The sequence below is a fragment of the Apus apus genome, chromosome 14 (genome assembly GCF_020740795.1).
Source record: "Apus apus isolate bApuApu2 chromosome 14, bApuApu2.pri.cur, whole genome shotgun sequence".
Classification (NCBI taxonomy): domain Eukaryota; kingdom Metazoa; phylum Chordata; class Aves; order Apodiformes; family Apodidae; genus Apus; species Apus apus.
The window spans coordinates 1,582,315-1,609,890 of NC_067295.1; the positions used below are offsets into that span (position 1 = coordinate 1,582,315).

General features: G+C 46.2%; 3 protein-coding genes across 6 annotated transcripts; 2 read left to right on the plus strand and 1 right to left on the minus strand.

Moving 5' to 3' along the window:
* The first annotated feature begins 438 nt into the window (after positions 1-438).
* MEIOB (meiosis specific with OB-fold) lies at positions 439-12,935 on the plus strand. The gene is made up of 13 exons (XM_051632344.1): positions 439-507; positions 3,897-3,954; positions 5,274-5,405; positions 6,134-6,206; positions 6,715-6,910; positions 7,370-7,470; positions 9,128-9,180; positions 9,266-9,361; positions 9,687-9,788; positions 10,270-10,423; positions 10,783-10,966; positions 11,468-11,554; positions 12,424-12,935. The coding sequence occupies exons 1-13, from the start codon at positions 439-441 to the stop codon at positions 12,550-12,552; spliced, it is 1,434 nt and encodes a 477-aa protein (XP_051488304.1). The 3' UTR covers positions 12,553-12,935.
* A 2,013-nt stretch (positions 12,936-14,948) lies between these two features.
* FAHD1 (fumarylacetoacetate hydrolase domain containing 1) lies at positions 14,949-16,358 on the minus strand. The gene has a single exon (XM_051632117.1). The coding sequence runs from the start codon at positions 16,155-16,157 to the stop codon at positions 15,486-15,488; it is 672 nt and encodes a 223-aa protein (XP_051488077.1). The 5' UTR covers positions 16,158-16,358; the 3' UTR covers positions 14,949-15,485.
* Positions 16,359-16,521: 163 nt separating this feature from the next.
* On the plus strand, positions 16,522-27,262 carry HAGH (hydroxyacylglutathione hydrolase). Of its 4 annotated transcripts, XM_051632121.1 has the most exons (11): positions 16,584-16,682; positions 16,883-16,924; positions 18,590-18,620; positions 20,060-20,241; positions 20,726-20,790; positions 21,747-21,864; positions 22,961-23,069; positions 23,765-23,868; positions 24,261-24,362; positions 24,708-24,787; positions 25,310-27,262. In XM_051632121.1, the coding sequence occupies exons 4-11, from the start codon at positions 20,119-20,121 to the stop codon at positions 25,407-25,409; spliced, it is 801 nt and encodes a 266-aa protein (XP_051488081.1). In that variant the 5' UTR covers positions 16,584-16,682; positions 16,883-16,924; positions 18,590-18,620; positions 20,060-20,118; the 3' UTR covers positions 25,410-27,262. The 4 variants fall into 4 exon arrangements, with proteins under 4 accessions (XP_051488078.1, XP_051488082.1, XP_051488081.1 ...); XM_051632122.1 differs by lacking the exons at positions 16,584-16,682; positions 18,590-18,620 and adding an exon at positions 16,549-16,566; XM_051632120.1 differs by lacking the exon at positions 18,590-18,620.
* The last annotated feature ends 314 nt before the right edge of the window (positions 27,263-27,576 follow it).

Below are 27,576 nucleotides of genomic sequence, written 5' to 3' on the forward strand. Positions count from 1 at the left end.
TAATATGAAGTCCAAAACCTCGATTAAGGTGGTTTGCAACACAACACTCTTCTTTCCTCTCATGTAAATGGCCTTTTATAAATCAACTGCCTCATTAAATTCAGTTGGACTTCCCAGACTGGAGAAGGAGGGTAAATATTTTTCATAGGCTGGTGCTGATGGAGTCATTTAATGCTGAATAAATAAATAAAAATCACAGAACTCAATTGAGAAGCACAGGTAGAGTAGTTAAATTCATAACTTACATTGCCAGCTACAAACAATACAGAATTGTCTACTTCAGATGGCTTGAAATGTTTTGTATTGAAGGTGGATGCTATTTAGGTCACAACATTTGTGTTAAAAGATAACTTGTTATTCTCACTATGAATAGTTTTAAGTGATTTGTTTAGATTTTTAAAAAAACCTAAATTAGTTTTCTCAAGTTACAGATAAAGAATGGCTTATTCTAGTTCAACCCGGGACTTTGTTGCACTTTCAGATCTGCATCCAAATCTTGCTCGTCCTGTAAGTCTCATAGACATAGTACTTTTGTTCTCAAATGAAATTGTATATGACTGTATTATATTACTGCAAAATTATGTAATTGATGTGTATTTAGAAACTAACTTCATTAGTATAATTGTTAGATATAAAGTACCTTCCTTTCTTTGTGTCTAAACCAGCAAAATGAAAATTGATGCTGTTGCTGTCCATGGAAGGTGGATACCACAACTATAGATATTGACTGGACAATTCAATGTCTGAAAGTATCAGAGGCTTCTTTGTGATGTTTTAAATGGAAGCTGAATTAGTAAAGACATGTACAGAGTCAGCATTATGTGGTCACAATCCATCTGTAACTTACAATAGCCTTTCACTGCAAGCTATGAACTGAGGGCCCAATCCTGCAGTCTTGTGTGCTCGGTCCCTCTGAGCTAAATAACATAGCCCTGAATTACTCAAACAAAGCTCTTGTTGAATGGTAGGGTGTTTTACCTGGATAAAAATCTCACAGTTACATGTCAGATAGGATTGTTTCTGTTTCTTTAGAACAAAAGGCAGGTTTTTGTGGTTGTCAGTTTATGAGGAGCAGAGAATTTTGCTTGTGGGAGTACAGGAGATTAGGATGGGCTGAAAAGTAAATGTAACTAACAGCAAAGCTTTGTAGTGGGTAGATTCACACAGATGTTTGAGTATTATTTTTTTTTTATCCTGATATGAATGATTACCACCACTGGAGCAAGAGCTAAACAGGGGACTGTGCTGTAAGACTCAGGATTTTTTTCTGCTGGGTTTTAGATGGTTGAAGGAGAAATAGAAAGTATGGAGGGGCACAGGTTTTTCATTCCTTGCTCCCCATAGGTGTTGTTTTAATATGGGAGGGAGAAGACTGAACTATTCCCTGTGGCAGCATCCCCTGCCCTTCACTGTGTAGCTCACCAGCGATAAAGTGTCTCTGAGTGCTCAGAGCTGCTGGGAGCTGGAGCCAGGAGAACAAACCCGAGGCAGCAGTGCCCGTGCCCGCTCTGCCGGCTGTGGTGCTAGAGCCCTGTCCCTCTGTGGGGCTTAAATCAATTGCACATCTACAGAGCTCCCTGCCCTGTGGAAGTCCTGCTGCTTGTGAAGAGGGTGAAAACAAGGAGTTTTCCTGTTCCCACAGCTTTTTATTTGAGAGGGGTACAATTTAGCCTTTTTTTTTTTTTTTTTTTTCTTTTCATTTATTTTAAACAACTGGAAGAGGAATCAAAGAAAAGGGGTGAACTAAGGTAGCGAGTTTTATATGCCCTCACAGCAGTATTGTGTATTCTTTCCATCTTTTCATAAACTCCTGGTCTCCAGCAAAGCTACTTTAATCTGTCATTCACAGTTACTTCCAAATACAGTGACCCACTAACTCAGTTAAAAGCATTAATTTTACAAATAAAACTAATTTTGAATATTGCAATTGGCAACATCTAGTAAAGAAAGTATTAAAAAAAAAAAGGCACTAGTATGTCATGATAGAATGATCAATGTGTGTTTAGGATTTTAAAAGCTGAGCACACATAATTCAAAGTTTTTTGGTTTGTTTGTTTTTTTTTTTTTTCCTTGGCAGTTTATTTTTGGAAAGAGAAATAGATCAAAGTGTGAGAAACTGGCAATGTGTTGATGCTGTGTTCTCATCATCTGGTTGAGCAGCCTTAAGCAAAAGAAGGCAGCAAAGCCCCCTGCTTTAGTGCAGCCATGACCTGCTCCTCCTCTTCTGGTGAAACTACTTGCTTGTGTAGTTGCACAATAAACTGATCAGGGAAATGATCTTTGGAAGTTTTTCTGCCCTTTTTCTCTCCTCTGCCCCCAATAGTTTCCAGCCAGATCACTTCCTTCTGCCAGCTTCCTGTGCAGGCTTAGAGCAAATGCAAGAGGGGTGAATGTATTTGCATCAGGGACAGGGGAGATACTTTCTTGGACACTGGAGATTTACATTAGCTTAACCCATGTGAAGAGTCATCCCGAATGTCAGTTCTTTTGACTGGTGGTGAGATACAGTGTATGTTGCACTCTGATTGAAAGGAAATGTTTGGGGTGGTTTGGTTTTTGTTGTTTGTTTTTGTTTGTTTGTTTTGTTTGTCTTTTTAAAGAAACAAAGCTAAAAAGAGAATAATACAATACTAATCTAAATCACTACATGTTGTAGACAGGTAGAAAGTATTCTGTTAGAAAGACTGGGAGAGCTAGGACATTACATTGTGGTGCAGATGCATCCTTCCAAGGAGCTCACTGTGTGAGTCACTGCAGGATAAGGCAGTTACCTTGCTCCATCTAGTGATTTGAAGCAAGCTGGGAATATGAGGTCTCATTTTTGAGCACATGTCAATATTGTCACAGTGAAGCCATGTTGAATTGCCTTGTGAAAAGGGGCAACATTCAGCCTGGGGGGTAATTAAATTGTTACACTGCCCATGGCTAGCTGGCTGCTGGGGTTTCCCTGCTGAAACGGGAAAATGAGGCAGCACTGGATGGAAGGAGGTGCAGCCCTGAAGTGAGAGGGGTGTGACATGGTTTGCAGGACCCTCACAGTATTGTGATGTCAGTCTCTCCTTCCAGTCCTTATCCCCATTACAACTGTCATTGCCTACTTCTTAAATCCTAAAGTAGCACTGCCATACTCTCCTGTCGCATGAAAAAAACACCCCACCACACAGCTATATATTATTAATAGCTGTATTTTATGTCAGAATATTTATTTTCAGGTGTATTTGCTCCTAGCAGTTTTGTGTGATGATTCAGATTGGGGTGCTTATGCATAATAAACACAGGTTTAGCAAAGCAGAATAAGATTGATTTTCTTTTGAATTGCTGAAAAAGTTCATTGCCTGAGCTCCCTTTGTAGTTGGTTGAGAGGCAGCAAGAAAGAGGCACCTGTAGAAATTAATGTTGCTCAGATGAGGACAGGAAAAATGTTCCTCCCTGTGGCTGTACACGTGTGTGTACCTCGGTGCTGACAGCAGGGGAAACCTTGGATGCTTAACTGGAAAATAAATCCTGTCCAGACTTTTCATGGTGCATTTAAGGAGATCTGAGACCTGTGCAGAGAGCGTGAAACAACAATATTGCTGCCTACCTGAGGAGAGATTGCTGAAGGACAGCCAAAACTGTGACTGCTCTGGGTGAACTTCTGTCCTCCCATTGTCTCTACAAGCAGAAACAGATGTATTTCTTTTAATATTTTTATTAGTCATTCTTTTCCTTAAAGTAAAATTGCCTGTTTATGTTTTAGTCTTTAGTTCATATGGTACTGTGGAATAAATAGATTAAGGTGATTACCAGTAAGAAATATGTTTATTATCATCAGTAGAGTTACAAGTCCATGAAATCTAATTCATCGTATACATCTGTATTTAATACTTGTATTCTATAATCTCTTTATTTTTTAGAACGTAATCGGTGTGGTTATTGGGAAAACAGATGTCAGAGGCTTTCCAGACAGAAAAAGTACAGTCCCTTTTAACTGTTTTTACTTTGTTTTCTTATATGGTATAATTTGGCATATGTGACTGAAATAAGTACTTAAATGATAAACAGACTTAATGTAAAATGTATAGAATAAAAATGTGCAAAACTCTTGTTTTGGTGCATTTGAGAACCAAGATGAAAGAGCAGCATTAGTTTGGCTAAATCTTATAGATTAGAATTTGTTTAGAAAAACTCTATCATGGAAGTGTTTCAGGGTCTGAAGATGGTACCGATATGAACCCACTATTGTATAATTGCTGCTGGAATTCATCTTGCCCCTTCATGTTCATTCTCTCTTAAAACAGATGTTAAGTGATGTATTGAGGAGTGAAACAAATATTTGCACCAGCTTCATGTTATTGATCCTAAGAAAAATGGGAATTGTACATAGTTACTAGAGCATTAATTGGCAATTGGAACAACATACCCACAGCATGGAAATGGTACGGGTGCTGTGAGGAAGCATCTCCAGCCCTGGGGAGCTGTTCCAGCTCTGTGTGAAGTGGTCTGCTCTTCTGCTGGCATTGTCATCGTGCTGAGCTGCTCTAGTGGTGGATTTCAGGAGGAAGTTGTCATCGTCGCCAGAAACAATTCTACCTAGTCTGAAAACGTGGGGTTCATATTTATGCCTCCATGGACCTGCAGTCAGACTGCGCTGCTCTGTGCGATCACTGCACGGTTCTCATGGAGAAGTTTAGCAGGGCATGGTGCTGTGTGATCTGTGCAAGCTTTGGTAATTGGCTGGAAGAGAAAAGGCAGTGTAGTGTTGCTGGTGCTGATACCCCCTGCAGCATGAGCTCCCCACAGAGCTGGAAACACTTTAATGAGCTGAGCCCCTTGGCTCGGTCTGGACAGTGACTGCCCGTGCTCTGCAGCCCCGCGTGTCACTGCAGTGCTCTCCTGCATGGGCACAGCCATGCTGGGGCTACGGGCACACTGCTTCATGGCATGGCTTTGTGCCACTTTGGGTTTGTCCATGTCTTGAAAGTAGCGTCATGTAGTCATTTTATCCCTCTTGCATTAGGTCTGTAAGTTTATACGGTGCAGCCCAAAGAGAGGGGATGTAAGTGGGTGGGATGGAGCAGGTACCACCTCGGTTGGAGCTGGAGCCATCCGCACCCATGAACACCAACAGGTTTCCTTGCACAGCCTGCTGACCTCTAGTGGAACTCCCCATACTGCGGGTAGTCAATTCATGGCAAAATCTGTGAAAGCCTCGAAATCATAGTTTTTATACATATATTCCAGATTACAGTCAAGCTGTGGTCATGAAGTGACAGTGCTGTTTCTTTTAGCAGACATTGGATCTGAAAGGTACACCTTCAGCTTCACCATCCGTGATTCGCCGACTTATTTTATAAATGTAAATTCTTGGGGCAGAGAAGAGTATATTAGACCACTTTCAGAAAGCTTTAGAGTTGGTGACTGTGGTAAGTTGGAGTTTATTCTTAACATGGTTCTGTTAGATTGTGTATTCTCTCTAGTAAATCAGTGTTATGTGTTTGTGGTTTTGCTATATTTTTCTCTGAGGACTCAGAAAACAGTCTAATTGGAAACAAATTGTTCAGTTATGTTAAGTATAAAAAGGAAAGGAATAAAATTTCAAGGATTTAAATTAAAACCCAGTAAATATGTCAACAAAAAGACTAGATACAAACCCACTGAATGCAGCCACCCAGAACTTACCTATAGTTAATCAACCGAAATTTTTACCTGATATTCAGTTCTTGCCAAGTATGAAAAACAAACTTTCTGAAGTAGTTTGATGTTTGTCTTCATTAGTTACAGATATTACTATTATTGTTCATGAAAACAGAACAAAAATCTTGTCTTTATTTGTGGTATGAGCTCTTATTTTAAGTCATGGTCACTAGACCAGAGTGTGTGGATAAAACTTGTGATTAGGAAGAGTAAACACACAAGAACTTGGTGTCATTTTGTTCCCATTAAATGTCTGCAGGACTCCTGTGGGACGTGGGCTCTAATGTGAGTTGTCTAGACAGACAGGGTTTTCAGTGTGAAAACATTTAGCAGCAGTTACTGCATCTATCTTTTCTTTTCCACATCAACCTTGAAAACAATCATTTTTAAAAGCTGTCTCTCTTTACGCACATCTATATCCTGTTTTCTAACATCACTTATCCATGTTTTATTTTAGTTATAATCGAAAATCCTTTAGTTCAGACAAAGGAAGCAGAAAGGGAAGAAAAATTCAATCCTGTAACTCCGAGGTAAAGTTGAAGCCTAGACTGGTAGTTCTTTCCAGAGAGATCAAAGTTAACACTTGCTTTAGTTGCCAGCTGATTGGTAGAAGTTTTTGGGGTTGGTCATCTTCTGTAGCTGTACCTTCCTCCCTGAGTTCAACCATGTTTGGTCAAATAATCTCAAAAGAGAATCTGTTTATCAGGATATGGTCGTTGGAATTTTGTCATCAAGCAATAAGGCTCTTTGTAACTAAACAGGGTAAATTTCCTTCTTTTTGTAAACTCATAATTTATTTTTAATGATGGATAAGGGCTGAGATGTCTTGTACATTGCTAGCATTTCAGTTCTAAATAAGTGTGATAATGTCTTTTGTAAATTTGAAGCATGTAATTATTTTAAAGTAATTTTAGAACAAATTAATTTGAATAAATCAGCAGTTATTTTATCATGTGGCTTGAATTAACATTTTACACTGTTAAGACATCAAGGAGTGAAATGTTGATCAATGTGATTTGTGTTGTGCAAACCCTCTAGTTGCTACAAATTATTGCTCAGTGAAAATCATTCCGTGGTCAAAAGGTCTTCACGTTATGACATGGACACCAAGCTGCTCTCTCTGTTGCACCTGCCTGTCAAGGACCCTCAGGATTATTATTCCCTGGGGGATATAATTGCAAATGGCCAGAGCCTCGATGGCAGAATCCTCAACCTGCTTGCAGCTGTGATGTCAGTAAGTGAAGTCACTTAATGGACCTGAGTGTGAGTCTGGATTTTGGGACATGTGGTGGCCAGGAATTGCTGGGTTGGGTTGTTTGCTCAGGCTGGCAGGCACTTCAGCTGAGTTACAGTAACCATGCAAGCTTCTTGAGATTTTAATCAGCAACATGGGGGGGGTGGAATTAAGGGCATGGAAATGTCCCACATCAGTTGTCTTTTTGAAACCATGCATGTAGAAGCAGTAGATAACTTGAAAATATGTAAATGCAAATTTTGATAAAATAAAATGTGTCCTTTTGTCTTGAAGTAAAATTACCATTAACCTTGTAGTGGCAGACATGGGTTGGTTTATTTTTTCAGTGTTTTGTTCCCTCCCGCCCCCCTCGTTTTTAACTTTTCTGTCTTCTGTGCTATCATTTTTATTGTTCTAAACTCGCAGCAGCAGCAAAGTGACTGCTTCTTTTTCTTAAAGGTTGGGGAGCCAAAGTATTTTATGACATCAGACAAAAGAAAAGGTCAGAGGTGTGAAGTAAAGCTGTATGATGAAACAGAGATGTCTTTTCCAATAGTATGGTAAAATGTTTTTTAATTCACTAAAATACACAAAGTAAGGCAAGAGTAGGTAAAGAAATGAACTACAACACATACTGTTACAATGCTATCTTTTAATTTAGATGTATTGTTCTTTGGATGGCAACTGTGATGAGGCAGCAATGTATGGGGAGAAAAAAAAAAGGCTTAAAAAAGAGATTCATTAGAGTGACCTCATCTGTATTGTCTAGTTTCATGACTTGCTGACAGACTGCTAGCTCATAATGGGAAAATGAAGCTTAGTTCCAAATAGTTACGTTTTTTAATGTGGAAATTTGAACTAATTCAGGAAATGGCATTTTAAAGCAGTTGCAAAGGCAGTACATTTCATCTACACATTGGGGAGGGGAAGAGGAGTGTTCTTAATTTTAAAAGCCCAGCAGAATCAACAAGTGGAATGGAAATAGGTTGAAATATTTTTAAAATGTTTAAAACATCCCAGAAATATTTTGATACTTTTTTAGCCATATTTTCAAACTGATCCTGTCCACAGATATGACAATGTCTGTACCATTTCTGCATGTAAATAGTGATTGGTTTACACAACAACATTTAAATTTTGCCCACAGTTTGTTCAATAAACTTGTGGCTTATCTAGGTGCAGTGGTATGTGGGGGTTTGTTTGCCCTGGGCTTGCTGTCTGCTAGTTGAAATGACCTTTGCTCCCCAGATAGGAGAGTAGCAAGATAGCATTGCTGGCCGTGTGGGAGTTAGATGGGATTGTCATTCAGTGTTATGTTTAACAGAGTTAGTGGACACACATGAGCCCTAATAAACATCTATAGAGTGAAGTGTTCTAGCCTTGAGCTCCCACCAATGTGAATGAGCAGCAGCACCTCAGATAGTCTGGCTGGTACACGCTGGTACAGAGCTGTACATACCCTTCTGGGTGGTGTGACTGTGGTTACCCTCAGCTGTGCCTTTTGCCCTTTCATAGAGCCATAGGTAGAGGCAAAGATTCAGGAAATCCTTGGGCAACAGCTTTGTAGGGAAGATAGTTCAGAGGCCATCAGTGAGAAGGTGACTGAGCAATGCTAGGTGAGAAATATCTGAAATCTTTTTTCAAGGGTTAAGGAAAAACCCACCAGAGCAAAACTGTGCTTTGACAGTACTCTTGCCATCCAAACTTGGGAGGAGCTGAATGAGATTTATCCAGGGTCCTCACCCTCAAATTACCATTTTTGAGGGATCCTACTGCCCTCATTCTGGTCTCCCCATCCCCAGTTCCAAGGGCTGCAGCGCTGGGAATCCAGCTGAACATCTGGCCTGGTGATGTCAGCACTCAGCCTGTTCCCACAGAAAAGGCTCAGCTGACTGGAACTGGGATTTGGTTTAGTTAGAAATTGATGTTGTCAGAGCTCTAAAAGACACGCAGTATTTTCCCAGGTATATTCTGCATTTAATCATTTAAAGCAATCTAATAGCTCTTTATTTTATCCTGTTTAGCATGGGATATAAAAAGCATCCTGGCTGGCTGCAAGCTGAATGCCTGTGGATGTACATGGCATGTCATTTGCCTGTGCATGTGACAAAGGGGTTGTGTCCCCTTTGACCAATTGAATCATAACTGTTTTATTTAGTAGTTTAGTTTGAGTGCTGTTTCAAAAATGTTTTGCTACATTAACTTTTTTAAATTTAGTTGGGATAATGAATCTATCCAGCTTGCACAGAGTTGGATCCCACGAGAAACAGGTAAAATAGTCTGTTTTTTATGTTTTAACAGTAGTTCTTAATGTGATACTTACCTTACATTAACAAGGTTTTTTTTTGTGCGCAGTAATATTTGCAGCAGATGTGAGAATAAATTTTGACAAGTTTAGGAACTGTATGACTGCAACAGTGATATCAAAAACCATCATTACAACCAATCCAGGTAAGAGCTGTTGAAGTGTTGCTCTGGTGGAGGTCTGGTTTCTTCTGCCTGGTTGTCTGAGAAAGCTCCCTGCTTCTTGTCTGCTACATCCTGACCAATGCTTGTGACTTCCACCCCTTTTCCTTTATTTATTTTTTTTTTTTCAGTTGATCTAAGCAGTCTTCAAGTATTCCATATAGGGCTGACAGTTAAAGGGAGAAAAGCATCTCTTGGCTAATTCCAAGAGACATGTTGCTGCTGACAGACTAAAAAGTTGTAAAATACAATTATGCTGTTATTTTTACATGCTACATATATTAATAACTTTTTAAAATATGTTTTCAAGAAACAGCAGAAGCAAATGTTCTCTTCAGCTTCATAAAAGAGAGCGTACAATCAAGGGCCTTGCAGGATAAAATGGAGGAGCAGTCAAAAGACTCCATTAACTGTAAGCACGGATTCAGACTCTTGGCTTTTATTAAACTACAGAGTGTAGTTTCATGGTGCAGCTGAAGTTGCAAGGTACTGTGTGATCACAGATGCCAAGCTAGGGCAGCCTGGCGTACATTTGGTCCCTCACATTGTCAGTTCTGTAGCTCCAGGGCTGGTGACTATTCCCACCTGCAGCCTGCTTGGCATGTTCTTTCTCTCTCAAGTAAGTACAAAAATGGAAAGTTTTTGTCAAAAACTCATCTGGGGGGGATACAAAGATTAAGTATTCAATATTTTCATGAGTTGACTCTCCTTTTGTTTCATTTTTTGTCCCCAGATGATAAGGCCACTTTAAGAGGAAGCTGTGTTGGGCTTCTCTGGTTCTTTAGATCAAATCCTACCATTTTTATTACTTTAAGGATCCTTTTTTTTTTTTTTTGCTGTTGTTCCTCTGCGTTCTTTCTCAGACACATGTAACGTGTCTTTTAAACTTTTAGTGGAGACTATAGTTGATGTTTATACTGTGGAGCAGCTGAAGGAAAAAGCTTCACAGAGTGATGGGAAACTGGAACCAGTCTATGGCATTATTTATGGCTACATTTCTACCCTGGACATCGATGATAACGCTCATAAAGTTATTCGCAACAGATGGTAAGCAACTGCCTGGTTTAAATTTGTATTTAAAAGTGCTTTCCTCTGACACAAATTAGATAGAACAATGTTTTAGTCAAGTTCCGGACAAGAAATAAAACTCCTCTGGAGGATGTCATGTGAATGTCTGGAGTGTAGACTTCCAGATGTAGCAAGGAGGAGCTGGCTTTAAGAAGGACTTGCTCTTCCTGGTGCTAGAGGAGAAAAGAAGAATGAGACCATTTTGTCTCAGTCAGACTTAAGAGTTTAGAAGACAAAGAATATTTTTAAGGAGGAATAGTCTCTTGGGAAATCTCAGTCTAGAAATCAGTTTCCAGCCAGAAGGAATTGCATCTGTGCATTGTCTTCTTATGTTTCAGTTCAATATGCCGATTTGTAGTGAATGAAATGTCCAACACGTGCACGTTCTGCAGTGACCTCTCTCCAGGTTCAAAGTCAACTTTTGCAAGCTTTGACATACTCATTGACCTGACAGATCACACAGGCACTCTTTATTCTTGCTACCTGTCTGACTGTGTAGCTGAGGAAACATTAGGCTGCACAGTAAGTAGAAATGAATTAGGTTGTTCTTATTTCATCTGCTGTGAAGCCTGCTGAAAATTACAAATATATGTAAATGTTCCTTGTATACGTGTGTGTGTGTACACACTGGCAACAAAGTTGTGTGTACATATGGACATGTACATCCACAGGTGGCTTTTTAACAAGTAAAAAGTTAGAAATCAGGAGCTGCTAATAAGAAGAAACGTGTTAACTGTAGGAGTGAATATCCTATTCAGAATAGTGCTTCATTTTAATTCATTCATGCTTTTCAGACAGCATGGTTGGAATTCCCTTTGATTCTCAAACACCCCGCAATTTATTCTGCTTAATCTGGCTGTCTTGGTACATCTATCACACCAAAAATTATGTTAAAATAGAAAGATACAGCTTAGAAAGGTATAAAAGTGTGATGTGTAAGATGTTCTTTTTCATTATAATTTGTTGTGGAGATGTTACAACTGGATGCTGCAAAAGTGTTCTGTGATGTCCTGTTATTAACAGGTCCATGAGTTCCTCACTCTAACAGAAGACAAGATGACTGCATTGAAATGGCAGCTTCTTTTGGAACGAAGCAAGATTTATTTTAAAGTTAGTATTTAATGCTCATTTAACCAGGGGCTGTTTCCCAGTCAGTAGTGTATCTAAACTGAAAAATCCCATGTCAATTCTGCTGAACTTTTAAAAATTAGGATTATTTTTTCTATGTATTCTGAATATTCCAAGTAAATAGTGTTCGTCAGAATTGCAGCATTAAGGGGTGTCCCTGAAGGATCAGATCTGTGGAGGCCTCTTTTGGGCAAACTATGAGAGACACACACTGCTCTCGGCCAAAACTGATTAAGGAGCTGGTAGTTCAAAAACACATACATGTGATTTACTCAGTCACTGACTTGGCTGTAGGTTTAGAATGAATAAGTTAAGAGCAGCTGTTGGCAAGAATAAGATGCAATCACTATATGTAACAGATTGTGTGGTATATGGGGTTACCAAAGTATATTTCTCTATTACCTGTATTTTTTGAAATAGTCTGATTAGGTAGATCTAAGATCTGCAATTCTCCTTAAAGCAAAAACAGTACTAGATTCACATAGCTGGACCAATTTTTAAAATATCTGCTATTATTTGCAATATCCTTTACTTTAATTGCATGCATGTGGACTGGATTCCTTTTTCATAGAACTGCCTGCTTTAGGACAGCTCTAAACTGACTCCTTTCTTTCAAACTTGCCCTGCTTAGCAAAACTCTTCTTACTTCCCCATCTCCCCTGCTCTCTGCCCCTATTTCCAGGAAAAAACGCAAGTGTTTCACTTCAATAGTGACAGGTATATGGCATAAAACGTGTGTACTCATGCATGAAACAATGTAAAACATTAAACCTGCTGTGTGGTATTTGAAAATTATGTGTTTCAAAGCACCATACAGCAGTGAAAATGAACACCCTTCTTTATTTTTGCAGGTCACTTCATCACCCAGCTGGAGAAATGGACTGAAAGTGAATGTTCTTTCATGTAAACTGGCAGACCCGATAGAGGCGAGCCAGAGCTTGTTGGGGAAAGAGGCAGGAAAGAAGAGATTACACTATTAAGAACTATTAATTAACTATTAATACCAGCTAGGAAAAAGACTTTCTTCACTGTGTTATTAGAGGTAGAACGTTGTTGTATTTTTGCTAATGATGTTCTGATGGTAAAGAAGGAATATGCATCCCTAATCCCTGTAAGTGGGCTTCTGTGTTCATCTTTTTGAGCTGATTGTACTTCTTAAAAAGTGTATTAGGGCCTCAGCTTAAGTCAGTCCTATTGAATTCAACCCCTTACAAGGGGATGGAAGCTTTCTTCACTCAATTTAGAATATATTTTTAAAAAATCAGAAAGAATAAATAGTGCAAGACAGATCTGTTGAGCTTCTGTGTTTTTAACTGCCTTGCTACTTTTGTGTTCAACAAATAAAGACCAACTTTGAAACACTGCCTGGGTTTGTGTTGCATGTTGGTGAGTCCAAACACAGAACTTTTGGCAACTGCAGAGGCTTGGAAACAGCCACGAGGTTTGCAAGGCTGCTTCTCCCCAGGGCAGACTTAAGTCTTACGAGAAGGGAGTCATCGATTACCAGGAACCTCTCACAAACGATCAAGCTAAGACTGTGAGTGGCAGAGAAGAAAGGACTCTTCACCCAAACAGTTGTTCTTGGCTGAACATACAGAATCCAGGTATGTGTATTTTGCCTTTCTCCAGGTATTTTCCCTGTGTTTTTAATCTATTTTTGTCCTTAGCTTCCCCTGCAGCTGCTGTATTTGCTAGATTCATACTCAGAAGCCCTCAGCTTCTGAGCATATCAGGAGTTGGTCAGTTCCAAATGGTGGGGAGACACCATGGCCCCTCTCCTGCAACGTACTTGTCGGGCTGGAATACCCTGAGGAGCCCTGATCACCCCAGTGTCCTACCTACCCCTCACAGCAACGTGGCAGAGAGAAAACCACTACAGAAACAGTGCCCTGACATGCAAACCACCAAGATTGCATCCTCCTCCTCATGTGAGTGGGAACAAGTGAGTGCCCCAAAAAACATTGCCAGTGTTGGGTCACTGCATCTCCCCTGCTGCACCAACAAAAGACTTCATCATTTTCCTGCTCTGGTAGTTAATATTCTGAAGGGTTTCCTCTCCTTTTAACCACAGCTCAGAACCCAGGCACAGTGCTGAGGAGCACACTTCAAACGGGCCATTGCTGCTGTTGCCATAGATGGAAATGTTTGACAGGCACAGAGAAATGGAAACAGTGAATTTAATCCTTCCTCTTTCAGCATGGCTGGCCCTAACTGCCCTGTTGGGCCCAGCTCTGCTGCCCTGACTTCTCTGCTTGGCCCAGTCCAAGGAGTAGCAGCAAATTCAGCACCCGGCTGCCCGCGGACAGGGACAGGCTGAAACCGAGGAGCGGTTCGGCTTGTGTGATGAGCTGGGGGCTGGTTCTGTTCAGATCTCATGGCTGAACGTTTGTTTCAGTTGGCCTCAGCCTCCTCAGCCTTCCTTTAGACGAACTCTGACTTATCTCCACAGCATTTAGGCCTCATCATACCAACAACTTTCATGTGTGCTTTAAGGCTTTGACTTGAATCAAAACACAGTGAAGTGAAATGTCTCTCTGCAGGAGGTGCCCGGGGCAGGTGCTGTGCAGGTGTGCAGAGTGTGCTGTAGATGCACACAGCTGGAGGAGCAAGTTGATAGAAAAACACCTCTCTTTATTCTGCAACATGTTCTGTTTTCGTTTCACCATGTGATTTGCAGGTTCCTGGACCACTCTGCCCTTTCACAGAGGTGCTTGTCTTTGTAATTTTCTCTGCACAACTCTCCAAACACACTAATCAAATGAAGTGGCCAGCAAGATCTGGGTCCAGTAACTGGAAGCATTTAACTTTGTTGCATGCATATATGTGACAAAAGACCCAAAACATCTGTTTTTGTTCGAAATTATTCAGCTCTGTGCAACCTTTGAAAATGGTAAGTTTTGACGTTGGGCGGGAAGGGGTTTTTTAATTATATTTTACAACTTTGTCACTAATTGAATTGAAAAGAGATCTTGCTGTCATGCAAACTGGGAGAGAGTGTTAGATCAGCTGGAGTTGGAAACAGGAAAAGTGACACAGCATGACTTTTTAACAGCTGGAAAGAGTTTAAAACTCCAACTGTTGCTCTGCATTGTTTAAGTGATGGCAATTGCTGCAGTTAGATTTTTATTAAAAATGTATTTAAATCAGTACAAGTAAAGACAAGTTTACTGGTGATTTTTACCAATGAGCTTCTTTATTCTTGATCTCTTGTTTTATTTTACTTTTAGAAGCCTATTTAAAACCGAGTTTGGGAAAAAAATACTAATCTGTCAAGCATCTGGCACACTTCCTGCTGCATCACACCCCTTGGCGTGGGAGGGACAGCAATCCTGGTTTAATTTGTAGATTTGAAAAACGCACAGAGGAATCGTGAAACTAATCGAAAAAGAAAACATCTTTTTATTGTATGATACCCCAAGGAGAGAAATTCTTTCTGAAGCTGTAACTCTTGCCTTAGTGTTACACATTAATCTTTCATTGTACAGAGCATGGGTGAGCTCTAGCTCCTACATCACAATTTTAATGTTTTCATTTTTATTTTAAGGCAAGACACAGACAAAGCTCAAAGAATCAGAAGACCAGAAGGGCACCCAAAGTGACAGCCCAGCTCCCCTCCCCAGCTGTCCAGCACAGTGTCTCCATCAACAGTTCCAAGGTACAGTTTGGATATTAACCATCTGCCCCCAGGTGGGTTGGACTCCAGGTTCACAGCCTCAGAGAAAAGCTAAAGACTCCTTGGAAACAGGGCTGGTTTAGTCAAATGCCTTTTGAGCTCACGGGTTTCATGTCTTTGATGCGTGACAGTCCACTAGACACATGGGCTGTGTCAGTGTTTAATGTACAGCTCGTGTGTCCCTTTCCTCACCAGATGTTCCCAGAAGAGCCTCCTCCTAGGTCCCAGCCCACCTCCCAGTCAGGATCCCCGTGTTTGCTGGGCCACCTTAAACCTCATGGAGAGGATGTCACTTATCCCAGCCTCTATCTCATCATTCACCTGCACAGACCCAACTCCTTCAGGAGTCCCTGTCAGAATCAAGTCCCCTTCTTCCAGGGTGACTATTTCGCTGATGTAGCTGATCAGGTAAGGGATGGAGAAGATCATGGAGGAAGTTTCCCCCTCCTGCCTCAGCTTTCCGTTCACCTTGAGCCAGATCTTCAGCTGGTGAGGGTCTGGGATCTTCTCCTTGGGCACGAAGTCACTGACTGGGCACGACGACCTGAAGGCCTTGGCCAAGGTCCAGGGCAGACCCTTCTTTTTGCACTCCTCCTGCGTGTCCCTGGCCGTCATGTCCAAGCAGAGGGCATAGCCCGCCACGTGCTCCATGGCAGCTCCCTGGGACACGGCCTGGGCCCTCCTCCCGATCACCACCCCCAGCTCCACCTCGTGGTGCAGGCTGCTGCAGTAGTAGGGCCGCAGGATGGGCGAGCCTTCCCGCACGTAGGCCGAGGAAGGCTTGAGGAAGAAGAGGGGCTCCCGGGGCAGGGCGCTCCCCAGCTCCTTGGCGTGCCCCGCGTAGTTCCGCCCCACGCAGACGATGTTCTTGCCCCACTCCCAGAAGCAGGACAGCGGTTTGGAGGAGGCCATGGCTGCGCCGGGCCCTTCTTACCCTTGGGCCGTCCTTGCGGGGCCCTTCCTGCCCGTCCTGCGGCCGCGGGTCGCCCCGCTGGGCCCCGCCTCCTCAGGCGGTGCCGCCAATCGCCGGGAGCGCCGGGCAGGGCGGGAGGGGCCGGGCGGCCGCAGCCCCGCAGCCCCGCAGCCCCGCAGCCCCGCAGCCCCGCAGCCCCGCAGCCCCGCAGCCCCGCAGCCCCGCCCCGCATCGCCCCGCAGCCCCGCCGCCCCGCCGCCCCGCCCCGCCGCACGCCGGGCCCCGCCGCCCCGCCCCGCAGCCCCGCCCCGCAGCCCCGTAGCCCCGCCCCGCAGCCCCGCAGCCCCGCCCCGCAGCCCCGCCCCGCCCCGCCGCACGCCGGGCCCCGCCGCAGGGCGGGGAGCGAAGGTAACCGGGCCGGGCCTGCGCACCGGGCGGGGAGCGCCGCATCATGCTCGGCGGGGGCTGGCGGGGCCTCGGCACCGCCCTGGCCGCCCTGGGAGCCGGGGCCCTGCTCCGAGCCGGTACGTGGGGCGGGCGGGGCCGGGCCGGGAGCAGCCGCGGGGCCGGGTCGGGCCCCCGGGCAGCGCGGGCGGGCCGGGGGGGATGTGACCCCGCAGCGGGGCCGCGCCGCGTCCCCCCCCCCCGCCGCCCCTGGGCTCCGGCCCCCGGCCCCTCGGGAGCCTGACGACGGTTTTTTTTCTCTTCTCGTTTCCCGGCTCAGGGGTGCGTGGAGGTTTTTAAGCTGACTCACGGCCCCAAGTAGGTCAGTATCCGCTCAGCTGGAGCCTGTCTCTGTCGGTGGCTTTTCCTGTCGGTAGCACGTCTGGGAGGCTCTTGCGCAGCTGGGTTTTTTTTTGGGGGGGAGTGGTTGTTGCTCTGGGAGCAGGGCCTGGGGGCTGAGGGCTGGGGTCCCTCCCGGGGATGGATGGCAGGCCGGGGTCCCACCCGGGGATGGATGGCAGCCGGGGTCCCACCCGGGGATGGATGGCAGCCGGGGTCCCACCCGGGGATGGATGGCAGGCCGCCTTGGCAACGTAAACAGAAAACAAACCCCAAAGTGCCGAAGCACTGCACTGAAATTTAGGCCCTACATTCGGAAAGCATCTCTGAACCAGAGCTTGGGCTTCAGCCTCACGGTGTCTCTGGGAAAGAGGCCTTCTCCATCACGCCCAATTTTGAGACCTGGCCTGAACAAGTGAGAATCTATTGGAATTAACTGCCAGGCTTGGAACACCCTGATGCTGCCACGTTGTGTAACTGGCAGCTCCCGAGCTCCCCAGGCCGCGGGGCGGGTGCTGTGCCTCCCGCCCAGGCTTTGCTCCTCCGGGGGGTCTGTGTGTGCCCTGGCTCGACCTGCCTGGGGGCCAACTTGTTTCTCACTGGGCACCCAAAAAAGTCTGTGTGCAGAGTCTCTGAACAGCGAATATTGTGTTTCTTCCTCTGAGGCAGCGCAGGGACGTTTGTTTGTGTGCAGTCATTTCTGAGTGACAGCCGTGTTTGAAATAGGAACTTTCCACTCTTTTCTGTAATGAAAGGAGTAAAGCAAAAGGCTGTGGAGAAGGTGTATGAAGCATCCCTCTGCTGAGGGGACCTGATGTTTAACTGTGCTGCTGCCTGCTTGCCTTCAGCCTCCAGCACACGTGCGTGCCCCGAGCTGGTAGCACTAACCCTTCCCATCTGCAAACCCTTTCCTCTTGGCAACTCATGCTGCTCTGACAAACCATCCCAGAGAGCCCAAGTGTGTGATCCAAAGGCTGCTGGTGTTCTGCTCTTCCCAGTCCCCTCTGCTTTGGGCGTGAAGTCAGGAGGGATTCATTACAAAAATGAAGTCATGGGGCATGAATTTTGGAGCAAACCTGCGTGTGTTCAGCGGTCCTGAAACTATCTGTGTTTGTGCTGGGCCAGGGCAGGGGGTGTGTCTGGCCTGGGGGGCTTCCCTGAGCAGGACAGGGGCTGAGAACATCCTCTGTCAGAGCAGCTCCCTGAGTGGGCAGGCTGGAAAGGTGCAGCTTAGCTGCAGATGGGAATTCAGAAGGAATTCGATACTTTGTGGATGTTTTCTCCTTGTTTAAATTACGTTTTGGAAAACATTTCCTTATGTGGTGCAACTTGTTTGTTTTGCAAGAATTGCGAATTAAACATGCAGGGAGACCTTGGGGTCACAGCCAAGGTTAGAAATGGCTCATAGGAAGAAAGCATTTGAAGGATGTGAATAGTTCCTTTGACTTGAAGTTAAGGTTGTGGGGTGTTTGTGTGTGTGTGTATTTTTTTTTCCAGTTACTGTCTAGTGTGCAAACAAACATGCAGTAACTATAGCTCTTGTGATTCATAGCATGCAAAGTCCTTTGTGTTGGGGAGCAGCTAAAGAGCAATTGATTGAAAGGAATAGTAAGGGGCATGTTTTTCTTGTTGTTCTTTTCTTTGAAAGGACTATTCTGCTCCAGAGGAACACTTGGCAGGTATGGATGTTTTTCTCACTACTCTGTGCCTTCACCACCAGATACCCAGTGCATGCCTACACTGTCCTGCCTTGGGGTTTTCTTTGCACTGCTGTGTTTAATTTAACTACCATCTCCTCTCCTTCCCTGCCTTCCCTCATAAACGAGATGGTCCAGGTAGAAGGGGAAAATGTTCTGGGCAGGACAGTTGTACCTGGGGGCTCACAGCTCCTGCTGGGTTTGCAGCAGATACGTGTCCCAGTCAGAACCTGGGTCTTGGTTTTGCAGCCTTGTTGGCCCGGTTGCTCTCTGGAGCTGCAGGGGGGCTGTTTGTGTTGGTTCAGCTGGTCTGGGGGGCTGCTGGTCCCTAAAGCAGCCTCTTATCAGGGGTGAACAGGGCTGATCTGTGTTGGGAGAGTGGGGCAGGCTGATTAGGAGTGTGGTGACTCCTCCCTTCATCACTGTTGGAGGTGACCAAGCACTGAGCATCGGGAACCTCAAGGAGACTCTGTGGTGCAGAAGGAGCCAGCACAGCTCAGAGCAGGGCAGTCACTCCAGTGGTGTGTGCCAGGGCCTTGGACCTTCAGACATCTAGTTTCTGACTTGGAGGGACTGACTCCTCTTTCATTGAGTGTGTATGGACCCAGGTCTGGAGTGGAAGACCTTGTCCTCTTTGTTTCCCTTCCTGGCTTGTTTTTTTATGGCAGAGCCTTTTGGGGCTTGCTTGTTTCTTTAAGAACTGCGTATCTGTGAGTTGAGCAGTGGAGACCAGGTTATTTGCATCTGGAATTAGATTTGCCTCTTGGATCTGATTAAACATTTAACCAGAAGCAAATAGGCAAGCACTGCTGTTGCATCAAGGTAGCCCATGAGCAAGAAACCTGGTACCTGGCCAGGGAGGAGCCTTCCCTTCCATACAGAGAGCCTGTCTTCTGTCCATGCACTGTGCAGGATGTGATTTCCCCAGTAACAAACCAGTTATTTATGTGGTAGCAATCTGTGTATTTCTGTATTTATTTATTTTTTTTTATCCTTCTTGTTTGTCTCTTTGCTCTGACTTGACCTTTTGTGTTTTTTTTTCATTGCAAAGTCACCATCCCAGGCTGACCTTTGTCCAGCCGTTCCCTCTCCATTCTGCTTTCCTGCCCCTTGAAATCTCCTTTCCAGTTGAGGTGCAGCACTTTGCCCACATGAGCACACCTCTGGGAGCAAAGTGTCTCCTCCCTGCATGGAACAGCTGGAGGGCCCTGAGAGCCTCCAGCCCTGTGGGGCACAAGGTGACCAGCCAGGCACTGGGGCTTTGTCCCATGGTGGCCTCTCTCCTCTTCCTTTGAAGGAGGCAGGTTGGGCTGGGGTCCATACCCTCCTCTGGGGCCACGGGCTGGGGGACCTGCTGTGCTCTGTCCCACTTGTTCCCCTCCCTGGGCTGAGCTGAGGTTTGGTTGTTTTGGGGTCCCCAGGTCCAGCACAGCTGAGATCCATCTTCCTGCACACGGAGCACGAGCAGAGGCAGCCCCAGATGGTCACACAAGCCGACATGAAGGTGGAGTTGCTGCCAGCCCTCACAGACAACTACATGTACCTCCTCATCGATGAGGAAACCAAGGAGGCTGCAATAGTTGATCCTGTGCAGCCCCAGAAGGTAATGCTGTCTGCTGCCCTGGTGAGCGGGGTGCTGACTGCTGCAGGGCTGGGAGATCCTTCTCTTTGGCGGAGGTTGCCACTTCCAGGAGAGATTTAGTCATGCTGACTCAAGCGTGGGGGAAAGGCAGGAAAAACTGGCCATGCATAGGTAAGGACAGGATTCACAGGCAGTCTGCCTCTAGGCTCAGGCAGCTCGTCCCTGACTTCAGGGCTTACTGACCTGATTTTGGTGTTTGTCTTAAGTTTGATATTGTGCAGAGAAACAAGGAGGGATGGAAGGCTTAGTCATGGCTGGCTGGATCAGAGAGCTGGTGTCCTGATCTGTAATCTATGGCTTGGAGAGGGATGAGCTCTCTGCAGGGGTGCTGGTGTGGTGCTCTCAAACCTGGGAGCACTTGTGCCCAGGTTACACCAGGTACCAGGTGTGCTGCTAAGTCATTCCGTGTGGGTGGTGATGCTCTTGCTGTGCCCTGTGCCTGCAGGTTTTGGATGCAGTCAAAAAGCACGGTGTGAAGCTGACCACTGTCCTGACCACACATCATCACTGGTAACTATCTGCTCTAGTAAGATCCCTCTTTTGTCTCCATAAACACAAGCAGTCAATACTTGAACTTTTTGGACTTGGTGTAGAGTTAGGTTAATGGTTGGTGGAGTTAGGTTATGATTGGAATTAATGATCTTAAAGGTCTTTTCCAACCAGAATGATTCTGTGATTCTGTGAAGAACTGTTGCTTTTCTGGATCAAGTTGGTCTTCTCGAAGCAGGAGCTTAGGTGTGAGAAGGATCAGAGCCCATTAAGTGTTCCCCTGGACTTGCTGTGACCAGCTGCATTGTCTAGACTGCAAGCTGTGTGTGTCAGTGCCTTTAACCATTAAAGTGCTGACTTTTCCCAGGTGGCCAGTGAAGTGAACGTGTGTGAGGTAGCTGTGGGGTGTGGGAGGGAGCGAGCTCACACTGAGGTGCTAGGACATGCCTGTAAGGTGTGTTTCTCACAGTCAACACTTGTGGGAGGATTACCTGCATTGTAGATTAACTCTGCCAGGGATGTAAAGGTGAATGTTTTGCTTCAGCAGTTTTGCAGTGCTGAACCTGAGTAACCTCTCCCTTGAGTCATGGTGGAGCCACATCTGTGGCTGGAGAACCAGTCCTGATCTGGCAGGACTGGCACCAAAAGTGAATGCTGAGCTGTTTGGATGTCTGTGTTCCTGCCCCGTGGGGCCTTCTGGGACACTGAGTTACACAAATCCCAGTTATCCCAGTTTCTTGTTGCCCTAGTTACTGGAGGGTTGACACCCCTTGGTGTTTCCCAACTAGATATGAGTTTGTGGGGGGTTGTTCCCTCCTCTCACTGCCCTAGTTACTGGAGAAATTATCTCCACGTGTGGCATATCCTGTGATAAGAGGATGGTGTTAGATACTGAGAGATCAGAGGTTTCCACTGCAATATGGGTTACAACAAATCTACCTTCATCCCTGCCCACATCCATTTTTCTGATCTTCCAGGGACCACGCTGGAGGGAATGAGAAGCTGGTGAAGATGGAGCCAGGGCTGCGTGTGTATGGGGGAGACAGCAGGATCGGGGCACTGACAGACAAAGTGACTCACCTCAGGTTGCTCCAGGTAAAGGGAGTGAGCTGCAGGACTCAGCTGGGCACATCTCCTGTCTGCCACAGCTTTAGAGCTGGACTGGTGTGATGCAACTCCAGCTAATATTGTGGTTGCTTTTCTTTTACCTTTTAACATCTCTGGGGTGTAGCTGACAGTTCAAGTTGGGCTTTTCCTCTTTTCCAGCCCTGTGAACCAGAACCCCTCTGTCTGGTTTTGGCTGGTGATGCTTCACTGAGGAGAGGGCTGGCCTGGCTCAGACCCCAGCCTCACCTGGGGCCTGCTGGGTGTCCCTGTGCTCCTTGGCAGCTGCCTTAACTGGGGTTGTCAGAGCCAAGGTGTGGGAGGACAGAGCTTGTGCCCTGCCTGGAGCTTGGTTAGCTCCCAACACATGCAGGTGGTCCTCTCTGCATGGTGGCTGGAATACAGGGTGAAGAGAAAGAGGGCCAGCTGTGCCAGCTGCCTGCCTTGCTTTTCCAGAGCTAAAGCAGCAAGCCTGGCTGGAGCCAAGCTGTTTGTGTACAGATGAGCTGGCAGGTGACATGAACTGCTGTGAAACGTGCAGGCTGGCATGAATGTCACCAGCAGTCTTGTGGTGCACCTTTCTGGGGTGGCAGCAGCAAAGGAGGCAGCACAGAAATAGATGGGAAGGGGGGCTGTGAGTTAGGGCCATGGGGGAGACATCCCCTTGGCCTCATGAATGGTGTTTAATCCTTCCCTTTTCGGGAGCGTCATCCACTTCTTCCCTTCAGCTTCATTTGTTTTTTTGGAGCTTTTTACATTTGATTAACTTTGCTCAGGATTTTGTGTTGCTCTGGATCTGCCTGCTCTTGCTGCCAACCAGGCTGTTGAGTCACTCTGCACGTAAATGAAAGAATCTGGCAGTTCTCTTTGTCACAACACCTGCTAGGAGGAAACAGCTCCCTTCCAAGTCCCTTCCATGAAACTCTCTTGATGGACTCTCCTAGGAGCAGAGCTGATGTTTACTGGCCCACTGTGTGAGAACTTGCCCATAGGACTGCTAGGCCATTGTAACAGTTGCAATTCTTTTCTGACCATAGGAATGCTAGCAAACAGTAGCTTAAGCTCTAGTCTTCTGCCTTCTTCTCAGGTGGGATCTCTTAATGTGAAATGCCTCAGTACGCCGTGTCACACTTCTGGACACATCTGTTATTATGTGACTAAGCCAAATAGCTCCGAGCCACCTGCTGTTTTTACAGGTGAGGAGTTGGGAGGTTGCATTGCTGGCAGTCTGTGTTGCAAAGAAATAAGCTTCCCCTCTCTGCCTGTGTGCTCCTGACTCTGGATGTGCATCCATCCCTTCCTGCCAGCACAGCTGGTTAACATCCACACCTTGCTACCAAGTACTGGTTGTAGGTGGAACTGGGGAGACCCCTCTGGGTTTATAAACCATTGCTGGACACGCTGCAAGCAACATCAAGAGCAAGCCCTGGATGAGTCCTACATCTACCATTTTCTGCCAGGAAACAAGAGCTGTTGTTTTACTGTCTCAGGCCAAACTGGCTGATTCCAAACCCTGTTGCTTTTCCATGTGTCTGTGCTCATGTCTAACCAAACTGAGAGGAGAGATGTAGGGGAGTGAGAGGGGACTGGTGCTCTGTCTCTGGTAGCCAGGTTCTGGATCCTGTTTTGGAGAATAGGGTTCTCCCTTCCCTGAAACTGCCATGTCATGCCTCTCCTGATGGGCCTTCTCCAGAGCTGGCACCAGCTGCTGCATGGAAGAAGGAACAGCTTAAGCAAGAGCCTGCGTGGGGCAGCAGTGGCTCTGCCTGTGCCTTCTACTGAGCTGCAGCCAGGACAGCAGTGGCAGGGCTGAGCCCTCAGGGCCGTGTGCTCACCTGCTGGTGTGAGGAGCTTTGTCTGGTCCTGATGCCATGTCACCTCTCCCTTGCAGGTGACACAATGTTCGTGGCTGGTTGTGGGAAGTTCTTCGAGGGAACCCCAGAGGAAATGTACAGATCACTGATTGAGATTCTGGGCTGCTTGGACCCCAAAACGGTAGGAACCCCTCCTGTTGGGCTGGTAACTGCTGCAGGCATCAGAGGCACTGTCTGCCTGGTGATACCGTTGTTCAAAGAGAATTTCTCATGTGTTGATGGAATGAGCGCTTACATCAGGAATTGACTTTGATGCTGAGTAGCTGGAGTGCTCTGGGAAGGAGAAACCTACCCCAGATACATTTGTGCTCTGTGGGGAAAGGGCAGGGGCTGCTTATTGAAACAAAAACCAGTGAGCTGGGGTGCCTGGGAGTTCTCATCAGGCTTGTGGTGTTGTGTCCTGGAGGGCTGACTCTCATGTTCCTGCTGCACTGTGACACTGATGGTGGTACCTGGCACTCCCCCTGTGTTCCCTCAGAGTTACCCCGTGTCACTCTTCCTTCCTCTCCCCAGAGAGTTTACTGTGGACATGAATACACCATCAACAATCTCAAGTTTGCTCGACATGTCGAACCCGATAATTCTGCTGTCCAGGAAAAGTTGGCTTGGGCCAAGGTAAGCTGGTTCATCCTTTCCCTGGTCGGTCTTGGTGCTTTCACAGAGACAGAGCCTCTCTGAGGAGGTAGAGGAGAGAAGACAATGTTGGGAACAACGAGAGGCTGAGGGAAGGGAGTTAACAGCCAGGAGCTGCAGGATGTTTTTTGCCCAGGGGAGTGATGTGTTGGGGAACAAGGTTTGAGTGTGGTTTGCTGTCTGGTGGAGATGTGACCCTCCCTGGGAAGGGCATGGCCTGAGGAGCAGCTCAGGCAGTTAGGTGCAGCACCAACCCTGCATGGTTAAGATAGATTTCTTGTTCACCAAAACATTCCTCATTCAGCAGGAATCTCTCCCTTGTCACAGGCAAAGTATGACAGTGGTGAGCCAACCATACCCTCCACCATTGCAGAAGAGTTTACGTACAACCCCTTCATGCGAGTGAGGTATGGAGGAGATGTGGGTGTGGGAAAGGTCCTTGTGTTTGGAGGGGAGTGTGGGAAGGAGGAGGTCTCCAAAGAAAGAGCTGGAACTGGGAATTGCTCTCCTGCCTCTCATATTCCTGCTCTGATGCCCTCAAGACCCTCCCTAAAATGTGCTGGCTCTCTGGCAGAGGCTTGCTGCGAGGAGATTTGCAGGGTTGTGGTGAGCATCTTTGCCAGTCCTCAAGTCCCTGACTGAGGACAGAGCAAGTTCATGGTGTAATTATGTTCCTTCATCAATCAGAGTTTGGCTGAGGGGTGCAGCAGAAGGTGCTGTCCAAGGCATAAGAGCATTTGCAATTTCCTCTTGCCAATGAGCGTTCAGACCAAGGGAGCTGATAAGCCTGTGCCAAAGTCCCAAGTCTTAGATCTTTAAGTGCAACATGTCCCCTTGGTGCAGGCGAAACGTGATAGCAGTGACTTCATAGATGAGATTTTTATCTTGCAGCCTCTGCATTTGCTGTCCCTGGTGTTCCTTCCTGGCAGGGAGAAGACAGTTCAGCAGCACGCGGGGGAGACCGACCCCATCCGAACAATGGGGGCCCTCAGGAAAGAGAAGGATAACTTCCGAGTCCCCAAGGACTGAGCACTCTGCCTGGATCACTTTACTGTCATTTTAAGTGTAATTTAGACTCTGCAGATGTTTTAGGAGCTGAACCTTCTGTTGTGGTTGAGACAGTCGTCTTTAGGTTTTTATTTCGTTTTAATTAAGGAAAAAAAAGAAAAGCACTTTGCCTTTGTTGAGATGTTCTACAGCTATTTATGATGAAGAGTATTTATCCTTCTATTGCTGGCTCTCAGACTGTCACGTGTGTCATATGCAGATCATTTTACAAGCATTGGTACGTGGCTCAGAGTCCAGGGTGGGGAAGGGTCAAGCCTTGAGGACTAGGAAAAACCTCCTGTTATTTTTGTAGGAGCCTGATGTGAATGTAGATGGTGGGACTGGGGCCCGAGGTGTCTTAAATTAAAGTAAGAGACAAAATGCTGTAGCTACGTTGCTAATGAAGATTTAAACTTTCCTTCCATGCTGCTACTTAAACTCTTCTGAGTCTGTGGCTTCTGGCTCCACTAACACCAGTTCTCAGGGACAGACCTGCTCTGCCATCCCCAGTTCAGGGCTCTGTTTGTGGAACACACAGGGTGGCCAGGCTCTGGGAGTGGCACACGAGGACTGTCCAGCTTTTCTCTCCTCTCTGACATTCCTTGTTGTGGACTGCAGGAACTTCTCCAGGCAGCATGCCAGCTTAGAGATTGCTGTGTTGCTTATACCCTTTAACTCTTAACTTAGGCCTGTTTGCATGCACCTGCTTACTGCTCTGAAGTGTGAGCTGTATGTTACCTGTGTTTGTACCACACAAATGAAGAAGGGATTTGTCTGCTGGTTCCAAATCCTGAGAAGAACTTGCCCAGTGAGTAACTGTGTGTCTAAGAGCTGAGCAGCAAAGAGAGTCCAGCAGAAGCTGCCCTGCTGCCACAGGCAGAGCAGCTGCCTTGTACCTTACTGTGAGTAAGGTGGCAAATGAGCATTTATGAGCTGGGAGCTGTTCTGGTGGGCACTGGCAGGTGCTGTGCTGGGCCTGGGGGGCTCCAGCTCCCAGGCTGGCTTAGGCCTGATGCCATGTGCTGCTGAGATCCATCACCCACCCAGCAGCCTCCAGCCTCTCTGCCGGAAAGGCCGCAGAGGGGATGCTGTACATGTGGTTACTGTCCACATACTGCCAGAGGAAACAAGGCTCAGATCTCAAACCTTCTGAGATGCCACCTAAATGTGGCACCTTTCTTTTTCTTAGTTGGTCCATGGGCCTTAAAAGCTGTCTCTGTTCTTGGACCAGTGCTGTATGACCCCAGTCTGCAGCCAGTGTGGAAACTGCAGGGAGGGAACTTCCCCTCGGGCTGTTTGTCTGACAGGGAATAATGGGTGAATGGGATAAACTTTGGGGGAAAATAAATCCCAATTTTCAGTGAGTGGATCACACCCCCCTGCACTTCCCATCCTCCAGCTTGGTGTCTTTAAGCAAGAAACATGAGTGAAGGGTGTTAGGGCCCAGCCTTGGGGCTTGGCATCTTTGTCTTCAGTGCATCTTCCTCCTAACTGTATTTCCTTCCCTGTTTTTGGTCTCAGCTGAATACTGCAGATCTGCTTCCAGCTGCTTTGGTTCCAGGTTCTCCCCCTCTGCTGGGAGTCACTGCTGTAATGCTGCTCTGCTCTTCCACCCCACCCAGTGTTCCAGGGGAATTTGGGGGAGCACCTTTTCTGTATTTGCTTTTCAAAGGTTAATTTTATGGAGTTCAGGAAGAAAAGTGGTACCTAGAGCTTTGCTGCCTCCCTAAGGTGGGCGCTGGGGCGCCAGGGCCTGCCTGTGCTGAGGGTGTCTGACAAACCAGAGAATAAACTGCAGCTTGCAAACCCAGCCTTGGTGGGGCTGTCTGGAAAAAGGGCTTTCTTTAATTCATTATTTTATTCATTTATTATTATTTCTTTTGTACTAGTGATTGAAGTCAACCAACTGGAAGGGTCTCTCTATGAAGTCTGCGAAGGGAGTGGGTGGCATTTTGGGATCCCCTGGGGCTTTGTTCAAGTTACAACTGTGTTTTCTTTTTGAAAGAAGAACAGAAGGGGTTCAGTGCCTGTCTCCAGCCCCCAAGCGCTGTTCCCTCCTTCACAAGTCGCATTTTTGGGACCATGGTCACCCCTGACCGAGGGCTTGGACCTGGCTGGGAAAGGAGCTGGGACACGGTGCTGTTCCCAC